Source organism: Cygnus olor (genome assembly GCF_009769625.2).
Source record: "Cygnus olor isolate bCygOlo1 chromosome W unlocalized genomic scaffold, bCygOlo1.pri.v2 SUPER_W6, whole genome shotgun sequence".
Lineage (NCBI taxonomy): Eukaryota > Metazoa > Chordata > Aves > Anseriformes > Anatidae > Cygnus > Cygnus olor.
Genome location: NW_024429077.1, coordinates 370,735 through 397,492, shown reverse-complemented (window position 1 = coordinate 397,492; position 26,758 = coordinate 370,735). Strand labels below are relative to the sequence as shown.

The following is a 26,758-nucleotide window of genomic DNA, read 5'->3' as shown; positions in this document are numbered from 1 at the left end:
ATGCCTGTGAGTGACAAGTAGGGATTCTCAGTCTGCTCTTCTTCTGACCCACTTGCATCCCTGCTGGGGCTACCTGCACAGCAGCCCTGAGAATCTGCTGCAGTGAGTTTTTCTTTAGCACTAGCCCATGCAGGTGAACCTCCCACAGCATCTTCCAGTGCCCATGGGTCCTCAGCCAAGCTAGAGCTGGATGTTGGGTGAGCTGCGGGGTTGAACATGTTGCAAACCATTGCTGGTAGAGTAGCAAGCCTATAGCCTTGCTGTCCCAGTCTTGGACAGAAAGATGGGAAGACTCCTGCTGGTGCAGCCTGCTTCTGGGAAAAACAATGTGGGAGAGGCTTTGGGGCTGACCCTTCTCCCTCCCGTCTTGGCCCTGCAGGACAGTCTATGAGGCAACTCCAGCTTACCTACACTGACTTCTTCCCTGACTACTTCTCACTAGCTGAGAAGCCCCCAGCTGAATTCTGCCTCTCCCCGGATGGCAACACAGAGTCCATCTCTATCGACTTGCTGCAGAAGAAGGGTGAGTCTGTGTGTCTCTTGTGGCAGTGGAGGAGAATGTGGCATAGCACAGCATAAGGCAAACAGTGCTTCTCTCTCACACCTCATCTCTGTAGACATAATGGTTTCTTTGCCTGCTCTTCTCTGCTGTAGCATCATAACTAGACGTTCCCCCTTGACTGCCAGCTGTTTCCACGACATGTTCATGTGTTCTCTGCACCTCGCCACATGCTACAAAGTATATATGAGCTGCTTGTCCCAGGAAGTATGATGAGAAAAGGCCTTAAGTCCACAAGAATGTATGAAGAGAGCAGGCAGGTATGGGAGCATGACCCTAAGGCAGGGCATGCTGCCACCCCATCTCAGTATAAAGGATAGACCTCTGAATCTGTGTGGTGTTGCAGGTGTGCTAGCCTGAGTGTGTGATTTAGTTAAAAGGTCTGTTGGGTCCTATATGGTGAAGCCTTTATAGGGTGGGAGCCTTTTAAGGGTGGAAGAAAGGATTCCAAAGCAGGACAAGATACAACTGTGATAGGACCCATACTAGAGGCAGACTTGGGGACAGGATTCTGGCAGCTGCCTCTGTGTCATGTTGGAGGCAAGTGATGTGCAGAAAGGTTCCCGTGCCCTTACCAGTTGTGTTTGTGATTCCTAGATGGCAGCCTTCCCCTTTGTTCCACTTCTATTCTTGCATTGTGCTGGAGCAAATGTCAGATTACCCACCACTGGCTTGTTAGTGTCATTACATAGCTTGCCAAATGCATGGTTTCTGCCCTGTCATTGCCTCAGATCCCATTTCTGCTCCCACAGGGGATGGTGCAATGGAGGTGATATTCCATGTCCCTTGGGAATATTTGACAGGATGTCTTATCAGTCACTTATGTCTTCAGCCACTTCTAGAGCTTGTCTTACTGCCAGGCTGATGTGTGAGTGCTGGAACCAGCTGAGGAGTTAGGACAGACTTTGCATGCTTTTGGCAGAGATGAGGCATGAGCCGATTATGTCCCCAGAGAGACTACATGTGCTGACACGGCCTGGAAATACACCTGCCTGATTTCTTCATGAAGCATTTGGTCTGGGTCTGTCCTAGAAGCCCCTTGGGCAGCTCTGATTCTCTTTCCCTCTAGGTCTGGTGAAGGCAATCAACACTGCTGTTGACCTGATTGTGGCTCACTTTGGAACCAGCAGGGATCCAGGGGTGAAGGTAAGTCTTGCTTTCAGTATGGCTGCTCAACATCATGAGCAACTTAGAGAGGATGGAGAAAGATTGCCTCTCCATTCTTTTCCAGTTCAAAAACTAAGAGGCATCAAGTAAAGCTAGTAGTACTAAGAACAAAACAAAGAAACCTGATGTTATGTCATGCAGCAGACAGTAAATGTGTGACAGTTCTTGCTGCATGATATTAGGGATGCTAAAAGATTACATGTGTTTAAGGGAAGATTGGAAAAATACAGGGAAGGGAAATTCATTGATGTCTACTACACACAAAGGGATCATGTCCACCTTAGGTAGTCCTAGTTGTAGGCTGGGACAGCATTATTAAATTGAAGTATTATATATTTTTGCTCCGGTTTGACTGTTTCTTATGTACTTGCATGATATACTCTACCTGGTAGAGAATACCAGGCCAGCTGGACCTCTGGTCTGATGCAGTACAATGGCTCTTTTTTCTCATATAGTAGAGAGTTATGTCTCCTTTCTCCATCTGTCTCGTGATTGTGCTCTGGCACTGGTGGCAGGGCACAGTGCAGTGCCTTGATGTATGACAGGACTCCATAATGATAAAAAATGTGTTAGTCATTGCCCATCTGGGGCAGGTGGTCTTTCCCTATGGCCTTTACCACATACCCCCTGGCTTCAGAGTGCATCTTGATTGCCCATGGCTGTCTTTGGCTTGTGCTCCTCTCACCTCCCATTTCTGGACTAACACAAGCAGAGCAAGCTTGATTGATTGACCCAGACAGTGTTTTCAGTCCTGTGATGCTCAGCGTGTTCGTGGTGCCTCCTCTCAAACCTGAATAATATCCTTCAGCTGCAGGGACTCTGGGGCAGCAATGTAACACTGTTTGGAAATGACAACTGCTCCTGGAGTGCCATCCACAAGGAGAAATTTGACTAGGACAGATTCCAAGCCAATTCAGTCTTATCTCACAGCCCAGGGTAATTTGCCCCTAATTACAGTTGTTGCTGAGGCAGAGATTGTTGTGCAGTGTAACTTGAGCTGTTTGGATTTCCACAGCTTTTTGAAAACTTCACTGTGAATTTCCTTCGCTTGCTGTCTTGGTTTGGGAAATAATTGCAACATTCACCCATTACTTTACTTGCCAGACAATGCTATGGTTTTGATCCAGGGTTTCTTTATGTGTCAGAGTGACAAGGACTGAACATTCACCTGTCAAAAGGCAGCAACGGTACATGATGCTCCCATGCTTGATGGATCTAGCAGGATTATTCCTGACCCAGAAGTTCAGTCTGAGTTCAGAACTTTGTGGACCCAACTGGCCAGTGTAATTCCAGCTCAGCTGGTAAAATCTGTGTCCCAAATACAGCTGCCTTGGACCACCAACATGATGTGTAAGGTCCAGGGATGACCCCTTTGTATTGACCCTTGGCATCTCAAGGACTGCATGCAGCAGAATGTGTCCTTCTCTGCTGATGCTGGGCTCTTACATGCCTCCTCACTTCAGCCTGGGCTCTGTCCAGCCATTTTCCCCTCATCCTGTTTATTTATAGTAATCCCTAGGAATTATAGCTCAGCTTGTCACTGACTTAAGTGTTCCTTAACCCCTCTGTGCTGGAAGTTCCTAGGTCATTTTCTGCTTCCTGCTTCTAAAATAGCAACGTGAAAATCTTCTATGTCAGCAGAAAAAGTCCCATCTCTTTTCTTTCTCCAGCAAGACAGCCTTGGTGTACCCGTGAGGAGAACTGGGTATCCCTTCTAACTGGAATATCCTCTTTCCAAGCTGGGATATTCTCTTACCAAGCTGTCACCTTATCTCAGCTTGGGCCAGACCTTGCAGAGAGCAACCCAGAATTGTTTTATGAGGCAGAAAGGGTGAAGAGGAAGAGCCTGCCTGTTCCAGGAGCTGCTGAGCTTCATCATAGCCTGGGTATTGCCAGCTAGGTGACTGTAGTAAGCAAGTGGGACTGGAATGTTTGCATGTGTTTGTACCATGTAGAGCAATTACCAACCCTCTCCCTGTTGCCTCTTCTCCCTTAGGCCAAACTTGGGAACAGCTCCGTGAGCCCCAATGTGGGACATCTCATCCTGAAATACCTGTGCCCAGCTGTCCGGGACATCCTGAGTGATGGGCTCAAGGCCTACGTCCTAGACATGATCATTGGCCAGAGGAGAAACATCCCCTGGAGCGTGGTGGAGGCATCCACCCAACTAGGTATGGAGGATGTGTGGTGATGCTTGCCGCTCTGTGGTACTGCTGTGCTGTGGCTGGGAGGTGCTGGGGAAGGTCCAAATTCTCCTATAACAGGCCCTAGCAATTAAAAAAAGCCCAGACAAAAACCAAAAATAATTCCCTTCCCCCCCCCCCCCCCCCGAGTTTCTGGGTTGTTTCTAAACTTTCATCTTTAGCCTTGCACAGCTGCAGGTGTAAGGCAGAGCTCTGATCTATAAGAAAATTTGCACACACAGCTTACTGCTCTCAAGTATGCCCATGTCACCTGCACCCTCTGCTAGTACCAGTCTGCACCCCAGATTGTGGCAGTGGCTACCATCCAGCAGAACTCCTTTCTGAGGTTACAGATTACAGGTCCACACTGATTTCTGCATCATGAAGAGCTTACAGCCAGGGCTGGGAAGCCTTCTAGCCTGTTTGTGGCAAATCTCCTGCTCTGGGTTTCTCTCTGTGATTGCAAACACCCCAAATTATAACCAACAACTTCAATGTTATTTTTGCCTGGTGATTCTGAACCGAGGGACATGATTGTCCCTGAATTGTGGGAGGCAGGTCCCTGGGGCACCTTCATGCATTGAAACTCTCCCAAAGTTTTGGAGTGACAGCCTGAGAAAGACTGCAACCCATCTCTGTGGAGTCTAACTGTTGGGATGGAGTGAACTCATCTAGTGGAGGGTCATGTAGGCATGGGAGCTGGACACATTATCATAGAATCATAGAATATCCCGAGTTGGAAGGGACCCATAAGGATCATCGAGTCCAACTCCTGGCACCGCACAGGTCTACCCAAAATTTTAGACCATGTGACTAAGTGCACAGTCCAAACGCTTCTTAAAATCAGACAGGCTTGGTGCAGTGACTACTTCCCTTAGGAGCCTGTTCCAGTGTGCAACCACCCTCTCGGTGAAGAACCTCTTCCTGATGTCTAGCCTAAACCTCCCCTGCCTCAGCTTGACACCATTCCCGCAGGTCCTATCACTGGTCACTAAAGAGAATAGATCGGCGCCTTCCCCTCCACTCCCTCTTGTGAGGAAGCTGTAGACCGCGATGAGGTCTCCTCTCAGCCTCCTCTTTTCCAGGCTGAACAGGCCCAGTGACCTCAGCCGCTCCTTATACGTCTTCCCCTCTAGGGGTCGCCCTCCTCTGGACACTCTCCAACAGTTTCACATCCTTTTTGTATACTGTGGTGCCCAGAACTGCACACAGTACTCGAGGTGAGGCCGCACCAGTGCAGAGTAGAGTGGGAGGCATGGGAGCTCAGACATCTTCTGGCTTTGCCTGAAGGCTGCTTCCTGTGGTGCTGTTTTGACTTTGCTGACCACAACTAATCCCAGCATTTCACTTCTCTTGACAGGTCCCTCTACCAAGCTGCTGCACAGCCTCTATAGCAAGATCAGCCAGTACACGGAGCTCACCAACCACGACATGAGGTTCAATGCATTCATCTTCGGCCTTCTCAAGTAAGCAGGCTCCCTGGGCTGACTGCATGTCATTGTCCAGGGCTGGCAGAAGGTGCTGCTCCTTGAGTGCAAGCAGGCACAGTTGCCAATGAAAAGACTTAAGAAACCTGGGAAGCAGCTTCCCAGTTGTAGGTGAGAGAAGGAAGAAGCTGAGAGCCTCAGGGAATACCAGAGGGATCAAAACCTACCCCTACTAGGCCAGGACTGAGAAGGGTTGGTTGTAGCCCACTGAAGAACATTGTCAGCTTATCCTGACAAAATGCTAGGTGGGAAGAGTCTGTCTGCCAGGACTCATATAGGGATCAACATAACATATGCATATATTACTCCTGAAAATCCCTGTGACACTGCTTCCTAGGGCTGCAGTGAATCCCAGCACATGAGTCTCTGAAAGGGAAATTGCCCTGGTCCAGGACTCAAGGCTGACCCTTCTAGTTTGGATAAAGAGTGTAAACACTATGCTCAGTGTTAAACAGAAAAAGTCAGTGGTGTTCTGTCTCTGCCTGTGACAGGATGAATGCTGTTAGAATGGTACTTCCCTGTTCCTCTGCAGATGTGAGCAAGACCTTTGAGACTGGCAATGGAGTCCCCAAGGTCTCCAAATGTTGTGGGACCCCTAGGAGAAAACTATGCCCGTCTCTCCCGACCCAGGCTGGCCCAGCTGTCTTCTGCTGGCACAGGATGCCAGCATATTTTGGGCCAAGCTTGATGCAGTGATTTCATGTTTGTAGTTGATTTGCCGCTTCCATGTGAGCACTTCTCAGCAAAGCTAAGCTCTTTATATAGAAGCTAAGTGGTGTGGAAACTTCCTGGGAGCACGGCTGTTAGGGATTACAGTTGCACAATGCCACATTGCAAAGCAAACAGGTGTGCTCCTTCACAGGCTGGGTGGCTGTGATCAGTGCATGCTGATGGGAGTGATGAAGGGGGCAAATTGATTTTTGCTTTTTCTCTTCTTCCCTGCCTGTGTTCCCTTCTTACAGTATCCAGTCCTTGGAGTTCTGGTTCAACCACCTCTACAACCATGAAGGTAAGAGGCTGTGGGCTAGAGAGGACCAAATTCTGCATATTGTGCAGCACAGATCTAAGCTCTGGGACATATTTGTCTCTTGGTGGTCTCTCAACCTGTTCTGCTCCCCTTTGCTCTGAGCTGAAGGGCTAGACTGTATTGCACTCCTGGTGCAGATGTTGCTGGATGGCTGCTCAGCTAAAGGAAGGGAGGTGGAAGTCAAAGCTCCATGCAGCTCCCTCCACCTGAGCTGTGGAGACCCTGCCCGCCTGTGTCCTTCCCAGCTGCAGCTGGTAGCCAAGGCTATATCCTACAGTACAAATCCCTCAGTCTACCCTCAGGAGACCAGATCTAACCCTCCTCAAATGTCTGTGTCCCCTGTCCAGTGCCTGAGAGCTTCGTAGAACTGGAAGTGTGAACACTTATCTGAAACCCTTGAGGCATGTGAAATAGAAAGGAAAGCCTTACGGCAAACAAACAGCAGATTTTCCTGGATGTATCTGTTATTTTTCTTTTTAACCAGAAGTGTTTCTGGAGTGTGTAGATAACCTAGCAGCAACAACCAAGCTGCCTGATGCCTAGAAGCTTCATGACTAAGTGCTAAGTGCACAGTGAGGCAGACACCCTCGACCTGCTGGATTCCCTGAGAGTGCTGCTGGCTCAGTGCATGCCCAGCCTAGGGCCCCATGCACTGCAAGAAGTCCAGCCCAATATCTTCTAGCAGGTTTGGGGGCTGACAGCAGACATTGCTTGGGTCCGTGTGTGCTGTCAGCACTTTGGAGCAGATTGCCTTTGTACTGAGCAGTGTAACAAGAGGAAGCACCCTGTTTTTCTGGAGCAGGACAACCGTTGCAAATCTTCTGTTTCAGTCTGTTTCAAGCCATCATTAAGAACTGAAAGTGTGAGGTGGGGCTGCCAGGTGGCTGAAGGCTAGGCATAGGGTTTGCAGATAAAGTGCAAATCCTGTCTGCGGTGTAAGTTTAACTCACTGCAGACAAATGGGCACAGAGCCTATGCCAAACTCTGTCCCTGTGAGTGACACCTGAAAACAAAGCTAGTGGCGGGGCAGTGCAGAAGTGGCCAAAGGAAGTGTAGGATGAATGCTGCAGGTAGAAATACTATTCTATTTTCTGTTAGGATCCATGGTGCAGCCCAGACAGATCCCTGGAAAGGCTGCATTCTGCTGTCCCTGACACCTCTCCCTGTAGGGCACTGGTATTGGCACAGATCTGCAGCTCCTTGTTCATATCCAGGGGGCTGGAAAAGAGAATCTTAATGTGTGCCAACCCTCTCTGATGCTTTTTGTTTGCACCCTGCTCCCATGGCATTTGTGACAGAGGTTGTTCCAGTGGGTAATCTGACAGGCAGGTGGTAGCTGCAGGAAGCAGGATCTGGGCAAGTTTGCCCAGTGTTGAGCATCACACTGCAGCCACAGCTGTGACCAGAAACCAGTGCTCAACTCCTTTCCCCAGTAGCTTCTTGGTGGCTTGGCAAAGGTGGCAAGGGCCTCTCATCTAACCAATGCCTCTTGCCCTACAGATATCATCCTGGCACACTACCAGCCGGTGGGCTTCTTGTGCCTGTCTCATAGCGTGTGCCAGCCTCTTTTCGAGGAGCTCCTGCTCCTTCTCCAGCCTCTATCCCTGCTGCCCTTCAACCTAGACCTCCTTTTTGAGCACCACCTGATGCAGATGGGCAAAGAGCAGCAGCAGCAAAAGGAGCTGCTGCGTGTGAAGCAGGACCTGCTGCTTTCTGCACACTCCACCCTGCAGCTGATGCGGACGCGGGGCAGCAGCGAGGATCCCGATGGCTGCAGCACTGCCCCTGAAGCATGCAAAGTGGGTGGCAGAGATGGTGGTGTGTCACCAGGCCACAGCCCTGAACGAGCTGCAAGTGAGAGGGTCAAGGGAGTGGGGGCCTCCTCTGGAGATGTGGACAGGGAGGAAGAGCGGAGGAAGGTGCGAGAGAGCACGTGTGAGGGGAAGAAAGATAAGCAGGTGGGCTGGTGGTACCAGCTCATGCAGAGCTCTCAGATTTACATCGAGGGCTCGACTGAAGGCTCAAAGCTCATCCGTTATGAAAAGAAGAAGGCCTTGAGTGCTGTCCCCAGGCCAGCTGAAACCCACAGGACACCACCTCCACGTGAAGACGTGGTGGAGGGTGCAGAAGCCTGCCCCATTGCTGAAGGCATCTTGGAGGAGAAGCCCAAGGCCGCCAGCAGGCCAAGTCCTGGAGCTGTGGAAGAGCCCCTGGAAAAGCCCCAGCAGGTACCAGCCGGTGAAGAGGTCAAGGAGCGGAGCTGGCTCTTCTGGATGGGCAGCCCCCCAGACTCAGTGGTTACAGAGCTGAAGCGCAGCAAGAAGGAGACTGGGACTCAGCAAAGTTTGGGAGCAGCAGCAGCCCCCCAAGAGGAAAGCAGCACCAGTGTGTCAGAGAGCAGCCAGCCCATCAAGTGGGGACACTTATTTGGGTCCAGGAAGGTGCAAAAAGAGCCCAGGCAACCTAACAGGTAGGGACATGGGTGGCTTAGGGCTGGAGGGGCTGGTTAAGCTGGAGCCGCAGCAGTGTGGGCGGGACTCAGGCCAATAGCCTACCTCTGGACTACACTGTGGTGGTACAGCAGAGGTGAATAGGGAGGTCTGTGTGTCTGGAGAATGCTGGGTCCCTTGGAAAGGAAACAGTCTGGGGACTGCAGTGCATGTTGTGCATGATCCAGACCTCTAAGGCATGATCTTGCCATGAGAGGTTGCCTTCCCCACCACGACCTGCTTCTCTCTCCTTCCTGCAGGTTGCCTTCCGGCTGGCTGAGCCTGGACAAGTCCATGTTCCAGCTGGTGGCCCAGACAGTTGGGGCAAGCATGTGGCGAGAAGCAGCCCCTGAGCCAGAGCCCCCCCGGACAGAGCCACCTGAAGTGTCACCCGTGCCACGGCCAGCCCAGGGGCTGTGTCCCAACCCTCCCTGGTGAGCAGTGGCATGTGACTGTCCCACAGGGGCTGGGGACGTGGTGGGATGGAGTTCACATGGGTCTGGCTGTTGTGGCAGGAGGGGTTTCTGCCCCCCTGGTGGTCCTTGGACTTCAGTGGTGTGAGCATCCTGTGGTGATCTAACTCTTTCTCCCCTTCCTCTGCCCGCAGCGAGGTGAAAGCTCTTTGCCATCACATTGCCACTGAGGCAGGACAGCTGAGCTTCAACAAAGGGGACATCCTACAGGTCATCTCCAAGGTGGATGGTGACTGGCTGCAGTGCAGCCTCGGCTCCAAGAAGGGACTGGTGCCCATCATGTACATCACCCACCTGGAGGATGAGGACTATTGACGTGGCTGGGAGGCCAAGCACAGTACTGTGGGCTGCTGAGGCTCCTCTGGGGATGCCCACCCTGCCAGAGGAACAGACAGCTTCTTGCTAGTTTCTTACCTTTCTTGCCATTACAGAATACAGTAACCATAGGTGGTTCCTTCTTGCTCTTCCTCATGCAGCTGCCAAAAGCCAAACCGGCCATGGGGCCTTCTGCGAGCTGCACCTCGTATTGTCAGGCATCGCTGTGCATGCAGCCACACCAGGGACCATCTGAGCCCCCTCCACCCCATGCCACCTCCAGCACCTGTAGGTGGTGGGCTTGTACATAGCAGGGATCCAAGCAGTCCCTGCCAGCGCGGCACTGGCTCAGTTTCACACTAGAGGGTGCAGGATGCTGGCCGTCCCCAGCAGGATGCTGGCCGGCCTCCAGCACCCCCGCTGTCATCAGCTACGGGGTGGGAGCACAGTGCACTGCCACGCTGCCTGGCCACAGCTATGGGAGGGGAAGGGGTGCGTGTGTGTGCAGAACGAGGGTGTGGGGGGTCATGAGGAAGGCGCGTGGATGTTCAGTGTGATGTAGGTCAAGGTTGGGTAGTGCCACCCTGTGCGGAGCTGGGTGCTGCGGGGGTGCCCCCACGCCCTCCACACTAAGCAGGGAGCCAGTGCCTCGGATGCCCTGGGATGCTTGGTGGAGGGGGGTGGGAGGGGAGGCGAGGGGGTGAGGGCAGGGTCCCTGACAGGGCTAGGGATGGGATGCTATTTGGAGATGGGGGCCATGCTCCCGGCAGGGAGAGCAGGGGGTGCTCCCAGAGGGAGCAGGGGAGATGGGGATGGGGGGGGGGGATGCTCCCCGTGGCGTGGGGTTGAGGGCAAGTGTTGTGCACAAGCACAAGGGGCTGCTGGGGGTCCTGGGCTCCTTGGCAGAGGCAATGCCAGCCCATCCCTGCCTTGCCATGTTCTTGGGGTGGGGTGGGAGTCCTTGCCTGCCCACTGGGTGGGGGACAGTGTTAATGAAAGGCTGTGCCAGTATTTGGTGCCTTGGCCGGGTGGATGCTACTCACGGCATTGTGCCTGGGCTGGCTTCCCCGTGGCGAGGGGCCCTGGTCTTGCAAGGTTACCTCCTGCTTGTACATCGCTTAGTGGATGTCACACCATATTTAATTTGTATTTCCCCATTAGAACGAGGTGTCTCACCTTTATTTATTTCTTTATTCATGATGCATATTAATAAAAAAGGTGCTGATTAAGGTCCCTTGCTCTGCAGCCTTATGATTTCAGCCTGTCCCTGAGAAGGGCCTGGGAGATACCTGTGCTTTGCCCTGCCTCCAGCCATAGCCAGCAGCAGACCTTCAGAGCAAGATAGGTTGTCCCCTGCTATCCTTGGCTCATGGCAGACCATGGGAGAGGTAGATGGTCGCCACCTGGCCAAGAGTGGTAGATCCAGTCCCTGTATCATCCAGAGGTCCTTTCTTCACCCCTCCAAAGAATCCCCAGACCCAGGTTGGATGTGGCTGCCCCTGCCCCTGTTTCCTTTCTCCGCTGTCCTGGGTGAGCCCATATTCTTTTGTCCCTTTCCAGCTCTGGCAATGCCAGAGTGCCTCGTCTTTATTCCCTGTGCATGCTTGCAGGGGCCAAGCAGGCTTCGGACAGCGGTTCACACCAGTTCAGTCTGGGATCTTCTTTGCCAGGGTGCTCAGGCCCAGGGCGTTGTGAGTCAGGCGTCCGTAGGTACGGCCAAACTGGAACTTGTAAACTGCGGACAGCGGGAGGAGGTCTTGAGCAGTGCAGAAAGGAGGTGGTGAGGATGGGTTTTGGGGCTGGGGACCCAGGGCCTGGGACAACCTGTCCACAAGGCTGAGTGGCTGTGGGTCACCTCACAGGGAACAGCTCTGGGGCATTTGCACTTTGCATATGTGGGTCTATCCTCACCCTTGAAGGATGACCCTAAATGATGCTGAAGCTGCCAGGAAGAAACTTGTTTGGGGGTACAGGCAAACCCCAGTGGGGTTCTGCAAGATGTGGCTATTAATGGAGTGCTTAGGGACCCTGCTTGTCCCCTCTCATCCCAGCCCTATCCCTCTCCTTGCAGCCTCACCTGAGATAAAATATTTTGGGGGATCATCATCCTCCATGGAGTAGGGGGATCCTTGTGGCTGGAATGCACATGGCAATGTGCATGGGGCAGTGGCGGCTGCTGCTGCTCCAGTGGCTGGGTGGCCTTGGTGGTTACCTGGCTCACGAGGGTCATCTGCAGGGTCCTGGTGGGGATATGGGGGTGTGAGTACTGCCAGGGGTAGGCTGAGCAGGGAGAGGAGCCTCCAGTGCTGCTGTGCCCTGGAGCTGGTCCCAGTCTGGGGAGGGAGACTCAACCAGCCCTCAGCACAGGGAGATCAGCATCCCCCCGGCACCCCTTTGGCTGGGACATGGTGGCAGAAAGGTGGATGTGGTGGGGTGCTGGTGGTGATGGAGGGAGGGGCAGATGCTGTCTGCTGGCCTGCAGCTTTATGAGCACCTCCAGAGAAGATGGGAGCAAAGACAGTAATGTCACATGCACGGGTGCTTCCCTGAACCCAAACCCAGTAAACTTCCACTGTAGCAAACAATGCAGGACCCTTGCTTTGTTACTGCAACAACTGAAGTCCTTCTCAGCCTCCTGGTGACAGGCTCCCCATAATGGCCAGCCCCATGTCCCCCTGCCCTCCATGGGGTCTTGGGACAGCAGCCGTGTCCTCCACTCCTGCTCCTTGTGGGCAGATCCCAGCCATTGCTGGACGATGTTGCTCCTGGCCTCCTTGAAGATCTCAGAGTAAGTCTTGGCAAAGAAGTGCTGGGCTCGGGGGATGAACCCTGGGAGCAGAGCATCCGTCACGTGGGAAGCAAGAGGGAACCCTGCCTCATGGCACAGGGGTCTGCTCTGAAGCAGTGATGGGGCACTGGGGCCCAGCATTAGGTGAGGTAAAGGCATGGGGGTGGGATGGAGGGGGAATGGAGGGTGCAGTGGGAGCACAGATGCTTTGTAAGGACTAAGAGCGGGGAGGGGACAGCAGCACTGGCTGCTGGCACAGGCAAGTCACCACGCCAGGCCGGATGGCCTCTTCCTACCTGTATATCCAGGGATGGCCGTGCAGCTGAGGGGCTGAGCGCCTGCCCCCCTGCAAGCTCCCAGCCCTGGGGGCGCAGCACCCCAGCAGGACCTGTGAGTAAGCTGCAGCACCAGCCGGTGGGAGCTTTGGACCAAGGGGCTGTGCAGGGGTGGGGACTTCAGCTCCACATATGGTTTCCTCACACTCAACCTGCGGTGTGCACAATGATCAGCGTAGCTGCAAGAGCAAAGTGAGGGCAGGTGGGAAGCCACGGGTGACAGCCCCTGGCCACCAGCATGTCCCAGCCCTGTGGCACCGCCGTGCTCACCCTGGCTGCTGACAGAAATATGCATGCTGGCTCCCCAACCCCAGAGCCAGTCTCTCCAACCCCAGAGCCAGTCTCCCTCAAGCTGTTTGGGGTCCCGTAGTGCTGGGGATGGGGGGGGCCCTTGACTGTGCCACTTTGCTCCGGGCTGCTGCTGCCTCCCTGGCATGGCTGTGGCTGTACAGGGTTGCTATGGATGCCCTTTACACAGTGTCCCGAGAGCTGTCGGTTCCCTTCCTTCCCAACACGGGGAGAAAAAAACACCCTTGGGTGGTGGGGCAGGGGCTGGCAGTGCCCAGGGAGCTGGGGAGCAGCAGCAGTGCCCTGTGGGGCTGGGGGAGCCTGGAGGGGGAGAGAAAAGGGGCACAACCTGGACAGGGAGCAGTGCACAAGGACACTGCTGCTCCCAGAGCCTGGTCCCCTGCAGCTGGCGCTTACCCAGGAATGGAGTTGGGGTTTGGAGTCGTCAGGACCCGGCTCATCTGTAGGGCAGAGGCTGTGGCCATGGCTGGGTCCTCAGCTGGATCCCTGGCTGCCTGGCAGGGCTGAAGCAGTGCGGGCACCTCTCCATGATGGCTGCAGGAGCCTGGGGAGGGAGGAGCCACCTGAGCACCAGGAACCTGCCCTGGGGACAGGCATGGAGGGGTGGGATGGGGATGCTCACAGGGCATGACAGGCAGGGAGAGGCGGGATGGGGATGCTCACAGGGCAGGACATGCAGCCCCAGGTGAAGTAAGCAATAGATGCTAAAGGGTTAACTGTAGAACTGTAGCAGGTCTGGAGAGGTCACCCCATGCTGATTGTGCAAGTTTTAGCTAACACAGATGTATATTGTAAACTAATCACAAGGACAGTATTGAGACAGTATAGCCCTGGAGGATAAGGGATTTCTATAGGTATTGTAAACTAATCACAAGGACAGGATTGAGACGGGATAGCTCTGGAAGATAAGGGATTTCTATAGCCCAGGCCATTGTGAACACTAGTTAGCAAGAAAAGAAAAGCGATAAAATGGGAAGATAGCACATTCCCGGTTAAGCAAGAACCGGTTTAGATGAGTTTTGCAGCTGAGGTGAAAAGTCCATAGTGAGGAAGACGTACAGCCTTCATCCTGAAGACCCCAGCCCACGACCACCATAAGGCACTGCGCGTGCGCCGTCGGGAGGATTTAAAGGCGGAGACAATGGAAATGATTTCTTGGAACTCGTAATAAAGACCGCCCTTTTGGGGAAAGGTTATGAATATGTATAGGCATTTCCTTACCTGTGTAACCCTTTCTGTATAAATACAAGATGAACTACTGTGGTGGGTGCGCACGATTGTGGTGGGGCGACCCCCCCGTGCTGCCCAGTGCTGAATAAACATACCTACTTTACAGGTTATAGAGTCTGTTTTCCGCATGTCACAGGGTTGAGCACAAGACCCTAGGGGTCTGCCAGGTGATGGAGAGTTGCCTTCAGAGGGGGGAACCCTACAGCTGAGCGTGGACAGTGTCTGTGGACAGACCTGCAGGTCGGTAACCCCTGAGAGCTCTGTGCCTGCTGAATACAGATGAACATCCAGCTTTTGGGCTGGCAGCACAGCCTGGGGACACGCTGAGCCCCGCACAGTGGCCAGCTCAGCCCAGGCTCACAGGAGCCAGTTCCTGGGTCCCTGTTGGTGTGACCCCGCTGGTGGCAGCACCCCGAGGTGCTGAAGCAGGAGCCTGCAGCCGGACACGGGATCCAGGGAGGAAGATGGGGAACCGAGCTCTGTGCAGGGCTGGGCTGAGCCAGTTCTCAGCCAAGAACTGCCCACCAGTGACAGCCATAATGGGCTTTCTTTCCATGATCCTACATAACCACCAAAGCTTGGAAAGTCCAGTGGCATCTTGCTCAGCTTCAGAAAGGGGAAATGCATGAAAAGCGGAAACGGGTAAGATGTACCCAAAGGAAGCAGCACTGTCCAGCAGCCTGTGCAAGGATTTAAGGCAGCCTTTCAGGGCTCCTGGTATCAAAAGGCAGAGGGGAATCAGCAGGGCTAACTACTAGGGCCAGAGGTTATTTGGAACAGAGGCTCTTCAAAGAGCTGAAGTCATGGCTAGATGACACAAAATAGCATCGGGCAGGTAAGATGTAAAGATTTAATCAGTAAGATAAAAATAAAGAGTGAAGAGCCTGTAGAAGCAGCCAACAGTCCTTTTTGCAAATACTTCATGAACTGCAAATCTGTCCCCAAAAGTCTGTAGTGTTGATAAGTCAGAGCATGAAGAACTGAGAGGAGACAGATCCTTATCAAAAAGCTAAGGGGGTGTTTGGATTCACCTCACCTGGGAGAGCTCTGGTGCCAGGCTGCGAGTGCTGAGCTATTTACTGTCCCTTTGCCACCTCTGAGGGTGGCACTGCGGCAGGATGCAGTCCTCACCGCGGGAAGGGGAAGGGATGAGATGCACGCTGCTCATCCTCCCAGCTGTGCCACAAATGCCACGCAGTGACAGTGGGGTGGCCGTGGCACTTGCCAACCCGACAAGCCCAGGATCACCTGTGTCCCAGGCACTGAAATCAGGCCAGGTGCTGCCTCTGCAGTTTTGGCTTTGCCTTGTGTAACCAGAGTGTGTAGCAGCTGCCCGAGCAGCCTGGAGTGCTGTGGGAGGCAGTGGCGGCTTGCGACACCCTCTGTCCTCTGCATGGAGCCCAGTTATGCTCAAGTCCAGATTTTTCTGAAGCAGAGCAAGAGGAAGTGTGAAGAGTGAGAGAACGAGCAAATATACAGGGCTTCCTGGCAGCGAGGGGGGGGCATACTTCCTCTACGGCACTTGAGGTTTTAGATGGGGTAATGAAGGGCTCTTGGAGAGGTCAGGCTATTAACACTGGGAGCAGTGCAACGGAGGCCCCGGGGATGTGTTATTTTAGGGGATTTTTTTGACATGTGGAATTTTCCTAGTTATTTTCCAAGGATTCCCCCAAAAGGGGAACTTAATTCCTACTGATGTGGTTTGCTTTCGCAGCTCTATAAGTATTTCTTGAGCCCCTACACTGAAAGACTCCAAAGCCCCAAAAGGCAGGAAGAGGCAATGGCGGAGCTGCTGCTGTTGCTGGAGGCAGAGCAAAAAATCTCCCATCTGAGGAGGAGCACAGCTACCTCTCAGCTAAATCCCAAGCTGTGCCATGCTGTGGGGTCCTGCACATGCACTTGCAGATGAAAGAGAGGAGGCTAAGAGTATTTTCTGAGCACAGGAGGGCACAGGAAAGGTGCTGGCTCTGTCCCCAAGAGGTGGAAGGCTGCTGGAGTATCTGCCTGCAAGCATCACCATTAGAGAAAATAAAACACATCAAGGCTTCTACCACCAGACAAGCTCTCAGGGCCTGGGATCACTGCCATGGCACCCATGCTGCAGGTCCCCATGGCTGTCACCAGTGTGTCACCCAGCATCTGCTCTCAGCCTGTGCTCGAGCACCCAGCCAGCACCTTGGCTTTCCTGCCCAAGCATGCACCCCTGGGTCACTAAGACCATCAATGCACTTCTGGTGGCCTTCTGGTGCCATTACAGGTAGATGTCCCCCTACCTGTAATGTCAAGGTACCCTTTGCCCTTCTCCCCAAAAGCTCAGCCCCTGGTGGGTGGCCACATGCGTGACCCTGTCTCGCTGTGCTTCCAGTGCTTGAGAAGCCAGAGCGGCGGCTGTGACTGGATGCCAGCACGGGGATGCTGTGGTGGCAGGCGCTGCCCTCCTGCGAAGGGGAGATCCTTGGATACCAGGTACCAGGGGAGCAGGGGCTGCCCATGGGCCCCTCACCTAACTGGGTGCCTCAGGCTGAGCACAGGCAGCAGGGAGAGGTGTGAGCCCTCCTCTGCCCCAGGGCCCAGCAGCTCCAGGCGGCCGCAGGGTGCTTGCGGTGAGGGCAGGACCCTGCTGTCCCCGGGCAGCAGCAGCAGGGAGGCGGGTGCTGGTCCCCAGCAGCTCCTGTCCTTCCTGCAGCTCAGCGTTGTGGCCCGGAGCGCGCATGACGGCAGCTTCCTTGAATTCCAGCAGGTGACAGTGAACTGCTCTGTCACTCAGTACAGGCCACCTCGTCAGACACCAGGGAGCAAATACACGGTGACAATCCAGGGCCTGACGGCTGCTGAAGCCAGGGATGCATCCCACCTGGAATTTCAAGCCTATGTCTCGGGTAAAGGTTTCTGTGCCATGGGCCTGCTTAGGCTGGTCCCTGTCTGTCTGCCCTGTGCCATATAAGATAGCGTCCTGGCCCCAGAGCTGCGACATTGCTTCAGCCCCTGCTTGGGTCTGCATGAGCAGAGCTGGCCCCTCTCTGCCACTACAGAAGATGGATCGTAAGGCAGGGCTGGGCATCACTTGGGCTCACAGCCAGAGAGCACTAAGACCCAGGGACTGTGTGCCCTCATACTATCCAGAATGTGTTGGATGGGCTTCTGGACCCTGTGGTTTTTTAATGGAGATGGGACACTTCTCTGTGCTCCAGAGCCTCCCTGCCTGTCTGACCTGAAGGCAGGACAAGGCTGTGCCTCACTGCCTGTCTGCTGCATGTAGCTAGGACTGCAGAACCTGGACACACGCATACACACATTCACACACCCAAAGGCAATGTTTGGGCCCCCACCCCAGGCTGTGGCACCCACTGTTGGCTGGGTGCTTAGTTTCAGGGAAGCCTCCAGGTCCCTGGCCGTGGACTGTGGTCACTGTGGTGGCTGTGCTGTCAGCGATGGTCATGCTGTCTGCAGGGATCCTGTGGTTTGCGCTGTCTAGGTGAGTAGGCAGGGAACTTGGAGTTGCTGATCTGCCTCAGGCCATGCTGGGCTAACGGGGTGGCTGGTGACAGAGTGGGCTTTCTGCACTGCTCTCACCCTTTTCTGGGTGCCATGGGTGCAGCAGCTAGTCCTACCGTGGCTTGGCTGTAGGGCTCCTGGCTGGGTCTCCAGATCAGCAGGGCCCTGGGCCACATCAGCCTCTCCCCAAACTCAGGGCATCCCTTTGACTTCCCAGGAGGAGGAGGGCCTTGCCCAGGAAAGCCGAGGAGGACCATTACACAGGTAGGGCCACGGCAGCAGGGCTGGGGTGGGAGGAGAGCAGGTCATTCCCAGGAGAGCCTGAGCATGAGCCCCCAGGGTACCTGGCGTGAAGAGTGCCCTGCAGCCCCCCCGTGCTGCTGCCTGCCTGGGTTTGCACTGCTCCTTCTCCTGCAGACCTGGGTCTCTCAGGCTGTTTCTGTCCCCTGCAGAGCTCAAGCCCTATGAAAACTCGGACCACTACTGTGTGATCAAGGAGAGATTTCTGGCTGAAGAAGATGCAGGTAGGAGATGGTTCCCACACACGCCGGGGAGAGGGTCGAGAGCGACCTGAAGAAAGGGCCGGGGCAGTGTCAGGCAGTGCCCAGCGCTCCAGCCTGTCTCAGCCCCTTGCGTGTGCAGGCGGCTGTGGCAGCGTGAGCTCCCCGCGCTGCCGAGGGCTCTCAGCAGCCTCTGCCCTGGGTGCTGTTGGTCTCCGCTGTGGGGGTATCGCCATGGGGGTCGACAAGCCCCATGGTTGATGATAACATCGGACTCTTAACGATGAGGCCATCAGGAATGTAAAGAGTTCAGAGGGAACAAAGAAGGGTGATTCAGGAGACGCCATGCCGTCTCGGGTTGCCTGTTCTCCAGCCATTAAGGCATGGAAGTTGCTGGGTGTTTGCTGTTGCCAGGCAAAGTTGTTGACCAATGAATAGTTAGTTAGTGGAAAAGTACTGCTGTAGAGCGAATGGTATAAGAAGGGAGCCTGTCCTCAATAGGGAGTGGAAGCTATGCCCTCAATAAAGAAGTAGAAGTTATGGATCCTTAAAGAACCCTGGCCTCCGTGTGGTCCTTACGCCACATTCTTCCCTTTCAGAAATGTTTTTCTAATATCAGTGATAATACTATTAACTTGCTTGTCAGTTCGATAATATTCAAAGAAATGCATGATCAATGTTTTTTTTTTTTGAGTAGTTTTTGAAAGGAGGTTTCCCTGATACACAAAGCAAACGGTAGTTGCATGATGTGAAATGATCAATGTATATGATTTGTTTAAAGCAAATAGAAATTGTGACCGGCCTGAATTTTCTGTTTAGAATTGTTGGCAAGAAAGAAGAAAATGAGTGGAAGGAATCAAAGATACTTTTCTGAACCATTACAGTAAACTTATATCGCCCATTCAAATTCATATTTGGTGTTTTGGAAAGTACTAATTTGATTTCTGATTTGATACCTGTAACATAACCAACGTTACAGATCTGGGAAAGGCTTGTCCTCCAACTTTTTATCTGCTTTTGAATGTAAGAGCAGTTCTACTGGGTCACCCCAGCCTTGTATCCTGCCTTTGACAGCAGCTGATAATTGATGCACAGGAGAGAGTAGAACAACAGGATAAGCGTGTATCCCCAGCCTCCAGCAGTTTGTGGCTCAGTTTGCGTTTTTTCCTACATTTTATTTCTTTTTTCTTAATATGTAAACTTCTGTGTGTGTGCATGTGTGTTAGAACAAGTTCTTCTATGGCTTAAATGTATAGTAAAACATACAGATACTTTATTCTACAATAAAGAGGTAATGACAGGAATTCTATCAGGAGACTGTAATTTCAACTTGGTTTTAATGATTAAATTGTGCAGTCTTTACTGTTGTATCTAATACGTTTCCCCCATGAAAAATATATATTTATTGTAGAAAGATGGAATTAGGTAAGGCCGTATATACCAACGATGATTGCTAAGGTTCTTGTCATTAATATCGCGTCTTCCTGATACGTGAGGACTAAAGCAAATGTTCATTCTCACCACAGACAAGATACTTAAATATTTTTTTAAACCTTGAAATCTTGATAACTTATGTAGTCCTAACTTGAAAATTATTTTCCTCAAATACCAATCCTGAAACTTATGCAGGGCGGTAGCTTGTATGCTACTAATGTTGTGGTTTAACCCGGCCAGCAGCTAAGCACCACACAGCCGTTCGCTCACCCTCCCCCCTCCCTCTCTGGGATGGGGGAGAGAAACAGGAAAGTGAAGCCTGTGGGTTGAGATAAAGACAGATTATTTTCCTTTCTTTCCTGCCCTAATAAAAATAGTAACGATAATGGTACTACTAATCATAATGTGTACAAACAAGTGATGCACAATGCAATTGCTCACCACCCGCTGACCAATGCCCAGCCTATCCCCGAGCAGCCGGTCCCCCCACCCCGGCCAGCCCCCTCATATTAATTGTTCAGCATGAGGTCAGATGGTACGGAATACCCCTTTGGCCAGTTTGGGTCAGCTGTCCTGGGTCTGTCCCCTCCCAGTTTCTTGCGCACCCCCAGCCTCCTTGCTGTCTGGGCAGCATAAGCTGAAAAATCCTTGACTTAGCGTAAGCACTGCTCTGAAACAACATCAGCATGTTATCAGCTTTATTCTCATCCTAAATCCAAAACACAGCACCATACCAGCTACTAGGCAGAACATTAGCTCTACCCCAGTCGAGCTGGGCAGGGCCAGCTCAGTTGGCAGATCCTCCCCTAGAGTTGACTAAAAAGGTGGCTTTTGCTAAATGTGTATCCTGATATTAACGTCCCAGCACCCATTGCTCTCACTGTAGTCTTTAACAGTCCATTGTATCGTTCAATTTTCCTGGAGGCTGGTGCATGATAGGGGATGTGATATACCCACTCAATGCCATGCTCTTTGGCCCAGGTATCCATGAGGTTGTTACGGAAATGAGTCCCGCTGTCTGACTCAATTCTTTCTGGGGTGGCATGTCACCACAAGACTTGCTTTTCAAGGCTCAGGATAGCGTTCTGGGCGGTGGCATGGGGCACGGGATATATTTCCAGCCATCCGGAGGTTGCTGCCATCATTGTAAACACGTGGCACTTGCCTTGGAGGGTTTGTGGGAGTGTGATATCATCAGTCTTCCAGGCCTCCTCGTATTTATATTTCAGCCTTCGTCCTCCACACCAGAGAGACTTTAACCACTTGGTTTGCTTCACTGCAACATGTTAGGGAATCCCGTTGTTTCCCCTAGCAGAATAGGTCTCCCCAGGCATCCAGAATTCGCTCAGCAAGTCAACTCTTATTTTATTGCATCAAGAATTTAGAGGTACCCATATATCAGCTCGAGCTGGGTGCCTCCAAGGAGGGACCACGCTCAAAACATTCCCTGGGTTCCTTTATACCCGTACAATCTTTGATTTGTCCGCTATAGTCCAATCAGTTCTCAACGCATATACGTTATGTTCCTTCAGATTGGTGGTTCTTTGTTGCAGGGCCGAATGGCTTCTGTTATCTCCTGGGGCAGGCTCTGATCTGATGCCTTCCTTGGTCAGCACATCCCCCCTTCTGCATCGGCGCCACCCAGGCCCCCAAACGGTGCCACTCACTGTTGCTCAATCACCACTACATACCAGGTTCAGGTGAAGCGGAGCTCATACTGTGGCCTAAGGCTTCACCAAATGTACTTGACTAATATCAAACAGAAGCTACCTGAGTTCCTTACATACCAGCAGCTTGTTTCCCTTTCAAGCATGTTTCACAAGCATGGATAACCTATGCTATGGCGTCCAGTCCACCCCTCCCTCATCAGCCCACCTATATGTTGCATCTCTTCCTTGATGACCTGAGGCGTCATGGGCACATAGAGCTATAAATAACTCACCTTTACGCTGTCAGTCCAGATCCGCATGAGCCACTTCAATCTTAGCAGCCTGATCCACCTGCTGGTTGTTTTGATGTTCCTCAGTAGCCCGATTCTTGGGCATGTGGGCATCTACGTGACGTACCTTTACAGCCAGGTTTTCTACCCAGGCAGCAATATCTTGCCACAGTGTAGCAGCCCAGTTAGGTTTACCTCTGCGCTGCCAGTTGCTCTCCTTCCATTGCTGTAACCACCCCCACAGGGCATTTGCTACCATCCATGAATCAGTATAGAGATAGAGAACTGGCCATTTTTCTCGTTCAGCAATATCTAAAGCCAGCCAGATGGCTTTCACTTCTGCAAACTGACTCGATTCACCTTCTCCCTCAGCAGCTTCTGCAACTCGTCGTGTAGGACTCCATACAGCAGCCTTCCACCTCCAATGCTTTCCCACAATACGACAGGACCCATCAGTGAACAGGGCATATTGCTTCTCATTTTCTGGTACAGCTGGGCTTCTTCAGCACACGTCACCTCCTCCTCTGGTGATATTCTGAAATCCCTGCCCTCTGGCCAGTCCGTGATCATTCCAAGTTTCTTGGGCGACTGGGGTTTCCCATTCGAGCCCGCTGTGTGATCAGTGCGACCCACTTACTCGACATAGCATCAGTTGCATGATGTGTAGAGGGGACCCTTCCTTTGAACATCCAGCCCAGCACCAGCAGTCGGGGTGCCAGAAGGAGCTGTGCTGCAGTACCGACCACTTCCGAAGCAGATCGAACTCCCTCATATGCTGCCAATATCTCCTTTTCGGTTGGAGCGTGGCAAGCCTCGGATCCTCTGTATCCCTGACTCCAAAACCCTAGGGGTCGACCTCGAGTTTCCCAGGGCTCTTTCTGCCAGAGGCTTTGGGGGGCCATTCTCCCCAGCTGCGGCGCAGAGCACGTCTTACATCTTTTCTTGTTTGGACTGGCCCAAGGGCTATTGCATGAACTATCTCCCATTTAATTTGTTCAAAGGCTCGTCATTGCTCAGGGCCCCATTTGAAATCATTCTTCTTCCAGGTCACTTGATAGAGCGTGCTTACAATCAGACTGTAATTTGGAATGTGCATTCTCCAAAACCCCACGACACCTAGGAAAGTTTGTGTTTCCTTTTTGCTAGTTGGTGGAGACATAGCTGTTATTTTGTTGATCACATCCATTGGGATTTGACGACGTCCATCTTGCCATTTTATTCCTAAAAACTGGATCTCTCGTGCAGGTCCTTTAACTTTATTTTGTTTTATGGCAAAACCAGCCTTCAGAAGGATTTGGACTATTTTCTTCCCTTTCTCGAAAACTTCCTCTGCAGTGTCACCCCACACAATGATGTCATCGATGTACTGCAGGTGTTCAGGAGCTCCCCTTGTTCCAGCGCAGACTGGATCAGTCCATGGCAAATGGTAGGGCTGTGTTTCCACCCCTGGGGCAGTCGATTCCAGGTGTACGGGATGCTCCTTCAGGTGAAAGGAAACTGTGGCTTGCACGCTGCTGCCAAAAGGATGGAGAAAAATGCATTAGCGATATCAGTTGCGGCATACCACTTGGCTGCCTTTGACTCTAGTTCTTTTTGGAGGTCTAGCATGTTGGCACTGCAGCGCTCAGTGGTGGTGTGACTTCATTCAGGCCACGATAGTCCACTGTTAGTCTCCACTCGCCATTAGACTTTTGCACTGGCCATATGGGACTATTAAAGGGTGAATGGGTCTTGCTGATCACTCCTTGGCTCTCATGTTGATGAATTAGCTTATGGATGGGAATCAGGGAGTCTCGGTTGGTGCGATATTGCCGCCGGTGCACTGTTGTGGTAGCGATTGGCACTTGCTGTTCTTCAACCCTCAGCAACCCCACAACAGAAGGGTCCTCTGAGAGACCGGGCAAGGTAGACAACTGTTTAATGTCCTCTGTCTCTAAGGCAGCTATGCCGAAAGCTCACCAGAGCCCTTTTGGGTCCTTGAAATATCCTCTCCTAAGATAGTCTGGTCACTGCGAGGACAGTGTGAGAAGCTGAAAAGTCCTTGGCTTAGTGTAAGCACTGCTCCGCAACAATTAAAACCTCAATGTGTTATCAGTATTATTCTCATGCTAAATCCAAAACACAGCACGCTACCAGCTACTAGGAGGAAAATTAACTCTATCCTAGCTGAAACTAGGACACTTGAAAATTATTTTCAGGACTGATATTTGAGGAAACTTATGCAGGGTGGTGGCTTGTATGCTACTATAAAGCATCTAAAGCATCCACTTTCAGAAGGGATAGGCCAAGAAGGAGAGGCAGTGGGGTAGCCCTGTATGTTAGAGAGTATTTTGATTGTCTCAAGCTAATAACTGATTAAGGGATCAGGAGCACAGGTGGTGTTTTCCTCTAACCCTCCAGTTACAGAGAATGATGACAGCAGAAACAGAAAGAGCCAGGAGATCAATACCTGGGAAAGGCTTTTCCTCCAACTTTTTATCTGCTTTTGAATGTAAGAGCAATTCTACTGCATCACCCCAGCCTTGTGTCCTGCCTTTGACAGCAGCTGATAATTGATGCACAGGAGAGAGTATGCTTGTGTTAGAGCAAATCATGCAGAGCACGCTGTTTTTTTGCTTCCTTTTTTTGCGAAGGAAATAATCATCAATGTGTTTCAGGAGTCTCCTGGGTCTGTTTGTTTCAGCTGTGTGATTTTCCCCAGTTAAGGTCTGGCAAGTTGAAATCCCCCATAAGGACAAGAGCAGCTGATCTGGAGGTATCTCTTCGTTCCCTAAAGAATAAGTCATTGGTGTTGTCATCCTGGCTGGGTAGTCTACTATAGACTCCAATAATGACATCCCCTTTATTTGCTTGTCCCTTAGTCCCTACCCAGAGGCTCTTAACCGTGTCTTCGCCAATTGCAAGCTCTGTACAGTCCAGTGCCTCTGTTACATAGGGCGCTGCCTGCCCATGCCTATCCCTTCTGAGGAGCCTGTAAATGTCCATCGCAACACACCAGTCACAGGCCTCTTCCCACCAGGTTTCGCTTATGCCAGTGGTGTTGTAGTTCTGGGGCTGGGCCACCATAGCATAAAGGTTTCTTGCTGTTGTTAGTACTGTTTGTGAATTACCTGCCGTTTGCAGTTGTGTGTACCTTTATTAATGTTTGGATTTGAAGATGTTATTACTTTGCTCTTTTCCCGATTTGCCAAATTGCCTTTCATGTCTTTATCAGCAGGCTTGGTGATCCTACATCTGCTAATGGAGCTAGGCTATTGCTTCTTACGTGACAGACTATGTAACAGGATTTTCTAGGGACAGTGGCTAATTACTGACAGCTTGCAGTTTGTCAGTAAGGCCAATTTAGCTGGATAGCATTTATGGTTTTGGGTTCTTGAACAAATGAAAATGATGCAGGGAATAATCAAAATGCTTATTGGGAAAATGTTCTTAGATATGATCATATTCTTCTGTGGGAGTGTGGCCATGGGGGTCGACAAGCTCTGTGGTTGGTGATAACATCGGACTCTTAATGATGAGGCCATCAGGAATGTAAAGAGTTTAGAGGGAACAAAGAAGGGCGAAAGAACTTGCGAAAGAACTTCTTCACGGTGAGGGTGACGGAGCACTGGAACAGGCTGCCCAGGGAGGTTTTTGAGTCTCCTTCTCTGGAGATATTCAAGGCCCGTCTGGACGCCTACCTGGGCAGCCTGCTCTAAGGAACCTGCTTTGGCAGGGGGGTTGGACCCGATGATCTTTCGATGTCCCTTCCAACCCCTACAATTCTGTGATTCTGTGAAAAAAAACACAGGCATTTTGCATTGTGTGTATAGCCCTGTTAAAAAAAAAAAAAAGGTGACTGTGATGGTTGCAGTTGAGTAAGGGACAGCTCTGCATTTAGTTGTGCACCCTTTGTCAAAGATGTCTTTTTTTTTTTTTTTCTGTTGGAGAAACTACAGCTGACTGATCAGTGATCGTATAGGTATCCATGGTAGGTGTTAATTTTATCTTTACAATCAAGTTAAAAAATGAAAATGTCTCAGCACACCGTTAACTAAGCTAGTTGATAACTTGATTTCCCCACTGAACACATGATGTTTATTTTTTCCAACTGTTAGAATAGTTGCATAAGTGTTTAGTTGAAATATTTTAAATTAATACAGTTTTAATTCACTGTGTTGACCTGATCGTGTAGTTTTCTTCAAGGCTCATATTTTCAGTAATTTAAAAGAATATTCTATTGTTTTTTTCGCTTTCTCTGTCAACTTAACATAAACAGTGCCTCAGCCATATGCTTCTAGTTGCAATGGTCTCTGTTATGAATATGTGAAATTAGATTATTATTGTCTTGTTTTAAGCAGTTGACTTGACATAAATGATTTAGCATACAAGTCTGACTTTTGATTGTGCCATTATTAAGTATTTCAGAAGTAATCATAGGTGTAGGGAGAATGCTAGCTTTCTTTGTACTGTTTTGGTCCTACTTCTTCCTGTCTTTTTGTGCGGTAAAGACTCTGGGCATGTCTTGTGGCATGTAGAGTTGATCTACCTTTCTCTGCCTTTTTTTTTTTCTTCTCTGCTGCTGTAGTTTGAGGGTTGCCCATGTTTTCCCAGAACACACCTTGCTGTTCTCTTATGTATTTTTACCATGCCTGGTATAGTACGATTTTACTCTTAAGAGCATTTTAGTGTCCTGCGTTTTCAAAATGATGTAATAATGTTTATGAAGGGTATTTTATATTATGGTGCAGTGTGTGTGAGAACTCTCTATGTACAAGATTAGCTTGGTTAAAGGTATTAATGTAAAGTTTGTGTTTTGTTGTTTCTGTTTTTTGTTTGTTTTTGAAACCTTTGGGCTACTCAGCCCAGGCTGTACCCCATATTTTAAGACAATTCTGATAAATCTTATTTTGGGACAACAATTTTCTTTTTTCCTAAGAAATCAGTTTGCTGTAAATATGATGAGCTTGAAAAATTGTCTCCAGCACAAACAAGGTTGGGCATAATGTTGGTACAGTAAGAAAAAAAAGGGAAGATACAGGTTACTGG

The 26,758-nt window shown here is 51.2% G+C and overlaps 1 protein-coding gene and 1 long non-coding RNA gene across 5 annotated transcripts in view; both read left to right on the top strand.

Annotated features, from left to right (window-relative positions):
• Positions 1–10,903, top strand: part of LOC121062988 (iporin-like) — a 49,544-nt gene extending 38,641 nt beyond the window's left edge. For 3 of the 4 annotated variants that reach the window (XM_040543303.1, XM_040543301.1, XM_040543300.1), the window contains 8 exons: positions 380–523; positions 1,629–1,705; positions 3,723–3,897; positions 5,270–5,375; positions 6,359–6,405; positions 7,924–8,893; positions 9,173–9,346; positions 9,520–10,903. In XM_040543303.1, coding sequence (XP_040399237.1) covers positions 380–523; positions 1,629–1,705; positions 3,723–3,897; positions 5,270–5,375; positions 6,359–6,405; positions 7,924–8,893; positions 9,173–9,346; positions 9,520–9,700 — 1,874 coding nt within the window. In that variant the 3' untranslated portion in view covers positions 9,701–10,903. The remainder of the gene's footprint in view (positions 1–379; positions 524–1,628; positions 1,706–3,722; positions 3,898–5,269; positions 5,376–6,358; positions 6,406–7,923; positions 8,894–9,172; positions 9,347–9,519) is intronic. The other variant, XM_040543302.1, reaches the window with a different exon arrangement.
• A 6,295-nt stretch (positions 10,904–17,198) lies between these two features.
• Positions 17,199–18,384, top strand: LOC121063002. The gene is made up of 4 exons (XR_005815777.1): positions 17,199–17,241; positions 17,729–17,837; positions 18,075–18,121; positions 18,310–18,384. It is a non-coding gene; the product is annotated as an uncharacterized LOC121063002 (long non-coding RNA).
• The last annotated feature ends 8,374 nt before the right edge of the window (positions 18,385–26,758 follow it).